General features: G+C 28.0%; 1 protein-coding gene across 3 annotated transcripts in view; it reads right to left on the bottom strand.

Moving 5' to 3' along the window:
- Positions 1-6000, bottom strand: part of LOC107438826 (glucose dehydrogenase [FAD, quinone]-like) — a 34445-nt gene that overhangs the window by 15738 nt on the left and 12707 nt on the right. For all 3 annotated transcript variants that reach the window (XM_071180288.1, XM_071180290.1, XM_071180289.1), the window contains one exon: positions 362-483. In XM_071180288.1, coding sequence (XP_071036389.1) covers positions 362-483 — 122 coding nt within the window. The remainder of the gene's footprint in view (positions 1-361; positions 484-6000) is intronic.

The raw sequence follows: 6000 nt of genomic DNA, 5'->3' as shown, positions 1-6000 counted from the left end.
GAGAGAGGGGGGGGCGGGGGGGAGATTTTTAAAATTGTTCTTTAAACGTTAATGAAATATAAAATAAATAATAGTTAGCAGTTTTTTAAAAAAAATTATTGGAGTTTAGAAAGTCGAAGCTTCTCCTTGCGATTCCTACGCAACTACGAATGCTTCATTATAAGCAAAAATGTTTATAAGAGTCCAATTTTGAAATGATTTTACGCAATTTAATTTATTTTTAGGAGACTATTTAAAATTATTTTTTTGTTTTCAATTTTTTCAGAGATTATAAAATAATATTAATGACGATGGGGATTAGAAAGCACTCTGTATATTTAAGTTTTAATAAATAATTTTTTTCAATTTTTTAACCACTTACTTTTTTGACAAAAGCCTGTGATACAATATCTAAGTTATTTTTATGACCTTTTGGCACTAAATAGGCTTTCGCTGCACTACAACGTTGACCTTTTCTAACCGTAGCTTGGATGTCATAAAAGCCTAAATTGAAGGGGAAAATTAAGTGGTTACAAATCCATTTATTTAGAATTGAAAATTGCATAAGACCTAATGTTTAAATTATTACTTTCTAAGATGCAATATTAATGACTCGATATTACCAAATGATTATTAATCTTTATTTTGATGAGTTGAACTTCTAAAAAATTATTTTGATTAACATAATAACGTAAAATTACCGGAAATGTGATCCATTAATTATAAATAAGAAAAAATTGAAATTATTTTAGCTTTATGAGATGTGTTGGTAGAAACCGCTTGTTTTCGGCAAGATTTTGATGGATACCGATTTGTTACCCCCTCCCCCTTTTTTAAAAAAAAAATCCGTGCGAAAAAAGAGTATTCAGCTATCTCATGATAAATTTCATTTAAAACTGTGTTCAGTCCAGGTATGCAAGTAAAATAAGGAATACAAATAATTTTTTACTCTATTGCTGAATAATCTCTTTGTAGAAAAATAAGTAACAAATTTTCAGAGTAAAAAATAAATGAAAAATAAAAATTAAAAAACATTTTATGGATGCAGTTGAAATGGTTAAGAAAGCAAAATTATTAGATTTAAATTTTATCCCAATGTAAAGAATATAAAAATAAATATGTAGGACCAAATCTGGGTTGATAAAATTAAAAAAATTTAAGAAATTGTAGTTGAATAAATTTTAATTTTAATTTTACAATTATCGTATTAAATTATTGTTATTTATTCCTTGATTATCGTCGAGTTTCTGAGATCTAGCTTTAATAGACGACACACGGATAATATACTCTAATGAGTCATAATTTACCAAAATAAACATTTCCTCGTAGACTTAACACGGAGTCATGGAGAAGGTGTTCTCATATGGCGTACGTATACGTAATTATAGGTATGGATAATTTTTCTCGCCTTCAAAATTAATCTTAAATAGGGTACCCTCAGCTGGAAATTTTTCAAAGTGGTAGCAAAAGTTAGATAAATCTAGATGTTTTAAAGTACTAATAAATTTTCAATTTAAAGGAAATATATAGGGACTCACTTTTCTACATTTTACATACACGGTATAACACAACAATTTACTAGGACCGCGGAATGCGAGTAACCCCTAGGGGTCGCTGCCAAAGAACTAGTATTTTGCTAATATATAGAGAGTCGAGTAACCCAAGAAACGATCGGTATTACCGGAAAGCCTGGTAAGTTTCTATAGCGGAGAATTACTCTTTTAATGAATCAATTTTCTGATTCATTACAAGCAATTCAATTTTGTATATTTGTACATGTATTCCAAACTATTATTTCTTATACTATTCCACTTGTACAAATGTAAATATTTCACTTAACGCAGACTTATTCGTGTATTTTAATCTCGTTTTATTATTATTCTCTTATCTATGTATTTTATTACCTTATTGATCATTTAATAATTACGACTATTATGAATCTATGACTAGATCTTACGCTATGCCCCCTCTCCTCTCCAACTCCACTTCCTCATTATCGATCTCATATTACCGCCTCTATCATTTTCAAACTTCCTTCAATCTCAAATGACAGCTAAATTCAAGCTTTTTTCAGTAGTCTTGAAAAAGCTTAGTTTTTTTCCAAGCCGCGGGAATCCTGTTAAAGTATCGATTATACGATGTTAAAAAAAATATTTATTTTGTGAAATAATTATATTTTAAAAATTATGATAGTTCTACTTGACACTTTCACCAAATGTAAGTCCTGAAAGAATATTGGTGACTTACATCTCATGCGTTAAGCTATGAAAGAAATTGATTTAACCTTGACAACAGATATTTATTACTGAGCAAACTTTTTATCACGCATTTAAGGTTTATTTATTTTATTTTCTCCCATGATGCTATTATAAATTGCAAATTAATCATATTTCATGTTATAAAATTTCTGAGAAAAGATGAAAGCGTTACTTTAAATATTTCCTGCATAAATTTGTATGTCGTTTGGCTGGGAAAAGAAAAACGAAACCTAACGTTATTAAATTTGGTACCCTAGTAACAAAGTATTTGTTTTATTTGAACCTCCAAAACTTCATACGATATATTCACTTAATCATTTTAATTCATTATGCTGATTTGTCATCTTTCGTATTTATCATTGTTTTTCTCTTTATTTTCCTTTGAAAACGTTTGGAGATTTTAAATATATTTTTGGTGTCTTTACTCGTTCGTGTTAATCTTCTAGTGTACATTTCTTTTGTAACTGAAATCAACGGGTAGTTGCGTATTTTTTTTTTATGTAAACAAGTTTTTTGTTAATACAAATTCCTTACGTTAAAGAAAAAACCGTATTAAATTTTATCTAAATTATTTACTCAACATTCAATAGAAAAGTACCATTTGTTAAGTTGAAAATAAAAAATCAGGATTGGATACCTAGATTTTTTATGAAATAAACTTGGAGACGTTGTGTATAATTCGACAGTGGAATTCTAGAAGCTATCGTGAAAGTTGGTGATCGGTGAGATCATGATTTTTTAACACTATATCGAATGATAAAGTAATTCTAATAATTCGTAGGTAATTCTTAAATTAATTCTAATCACTTTTCAGCATTCGGCGGAAGATTTTATTTATTTATTCATTTACTTTTATTTAATGTGAAATCAAAAATTTAAGTATTTATAATTGATTCTTGATTTAACAGATTTGGTTTAAAGTGATCTTATCCACAACTACGTAGAAGTAAATTAAACATATATAAAAAAACTTGATAAATTCGTGACAGTTTTTAAATATCGGCTAAAAAAATTTTTAAATGCTTGAATTGTAGAGAATGTAACATTTGACAGTTCTGCCAATGATACAGCTTCAATAAAAAAAAATTTCTATTTTGAAAGCAGGAATTATCGAAAAAACAAATTAGGAAAAAAGGTTAAATTAACAGGGCTCATACGAATCGGGAAATAAAAGTAAAAAAGTGGTAGTAATATTAAGATGAAATTTTACTACATTTTATTACGTTTTTCACTTCTAGAATCATTTAATAACTCTAACTAACTATATATAGATCGGTAGTCTGAGAACTTCATTTTTAATAATAAGAAACTTTTGGCTTCCTTAGAAAAAAGGGAAATTTTTTTTTAAATTTTACCAAACGTTCACAAACCCTACTTGAATTAAACTTTACAAATATACAATTATTAAATTAAAGGAATTAATTTGAAACTATCATTTTGAAAAATAAAAGTTTATTTATGTCCCCGTTGTAAATTTGTTAACGTCTATCTAGCTAATAAAGGTTCGGTGTGGAACTTCGATAACCTTATCATGTGCAGATATGAAATGCCTCAGCTGCTTCGTTTCAAATTATTATCTTATATTTTCATATCTTTTGCTTTGTAATAATTTAAATAGAAGTAAGGAACATGTCGTTACTGACGAGATGATAAAGATTTAAATGTTACCTAAAAATGATAAGTCATAGTAAAATGCTTGATAATACATGCTAAGAACAAAGTGAAAATTATCAGCATCTAAGACGATAAAAGATAAGATTGATTTCAAATAGGTAATACATGTGTTAAGTAAAATTAGTTTTGTTCCTAGATACACAGCACTGTTTTGCAAGGACTGTTTGCAGACACCATTTTTGTTGTTTCAGGGTTTATACGGTCCTTTAAAAAAAGTCAAAAGTCAACTAATCACATTAGTTTTTAACATACTTGCATAATTTTTATTTCACATTAGGCAGTGGTAAATAAAATAGAGCAAAACAATATTAGTCCCGCCTTCTAAGAAATTGGAAATAAAATAGTTAGGATATAACTTTTTTTTTTCGTTCTAAAAATGTCACTTAGCTGGTTCATTCCACTAAGTTTTTCAATTAATACATCTAAATTAATTTCAATTTTATTTTTACTTACTATTATTTGTCGCCCTTTTCTGTGGTTTCACGTTATTGAAGTAGGCAAAACTCGTATTTTGTAGTTCATCCCATTAGAATGAAGATAAAATGTATTTAGCATCACTTGGCATGATGCTATTACTCACTGCCAACTCATAATAATAAAATTTACCACTATCAAGTAATTTTATCCGGTCCCTTTGGAGGGGCCGTAAAACACTTATTTCCAAAGTATCGCCATTAAAACTTCTTAGTATTGGTGCCATTTCAATAATCACCAAATATATCAGTATAATATTTTATGCCTATATTAGTATATTTGGTACTTATTACATAACCCTTCAACATTTGAGTTTTGTGAAAAATACATTTGTCACCCAATTAAAGCCGAATTTTTTAAAAAAAATAGTATTCTTATTAGAGCTTGATAAGAATTTTGAAGCATGATCATTTCTCTATCTCACCTTTAATTTACTGCTTAAAATATTTATAAGTAGAGGTAGGAAAAAAGTTCTTTTAATTCTAATTCATTAAAATATTAATCTCTGCTGCCAGTAAATAAGAATTTTCTGAAACTATATGAATGACCCGTTGTAGAACTGCACCCATTACCATAATATCAGTAATAGAATGTATCACCGTCCGAAGTACTATACAACACAATAATTAAGCGTCATCTGTGATTTTCTACGGTATTCCTAAACAAATTTCCCATTAGCCTTTCCTCCTTTAACTTTGCTTTTTAGCACATAGTTTATTTTATTTTATTTCAATTAATACATATTATCAATATTAATAAAGCATTAGCGACAATAATAATAGGGCGATTTTTTACAGCTCCACAAAATGAATAAGTATTTTTCCTCCATTATTTTTGCTTCTTAGTACATAAGGTTTTTTTTATATCAATTAACATATTACCTAAATTAATTTAGCATCATTGGCGTCAATAATAATATGGCGATTTTTTACCTTTCTCCGAAGCGAAAAAGTACCTCATTCCCATTAATTTTGCCTTTAAGTACATATTTTTTTTTCTATTCAATTACCGTTGATTTCAAATAAATAACTTATTAGAAACCTGTTTTTAAGAGAAATATTATAAAAATATTTTTAAAAAAAGTGCATGCATGTAACTATAAAAGCGTCCATTGGGTAACGCGGACAAAGCGTGCTACCACGTGCATATTGAATTAATCTAACATAACGAATATTAAAATAATTAAATATAGGCAATAATTATCACTGATGTTATCTTTAAAATAATTGAAACATTAAATTGTCTATAGTTAAATTTAAAACAATGGCTAACGTTTAATCTATCAAAAAATTCAATTTTTTTTTTCGCTTATCCCGATCGAATGGCTTGATGTAGAATGTTCTAATGTCGACAGTTACTTTCCTCGTGGTTCAAACTATCTGTATGCCAAGTTACATCGATTTCGGTTGGATGATTTAGGTAGGAATCTATAAAGGACACACAGATATTCATTTTTATATTTAGAAAAAAAAGTAAGAAAATGATGCAAAAAAAAATTAGAAATCAATACAAATAAATTCCTCCGGAAGTTGAAACAATCTCAGTCCCCTACCGTAGAGAACGCGAAACACGGTCCAGAATAAAGCCAATAAAAAGAAAATTGTCCTTTTTTTTT

The sequence above is a fragment of the Parasteatoda tepidariorum genome, chromosome 4 (assembly GCF_043381705.1).
Source record: "Parasteatoda tepidariorum isolate YZ-2023 chromosome 4, CAS_Ptep_4.0, whole genome shotgun sequence".
Classification (NCBI taxonomy): Eukaryota; Metazoa; Arthropoda; class Arachnida; order Araneae; family Theridiidae; genus Parasteatoda; species Parasteatoda tepidariorum.
This window is presented reverse-complemented; position numbering and strand designations above follow the sequence as displayed.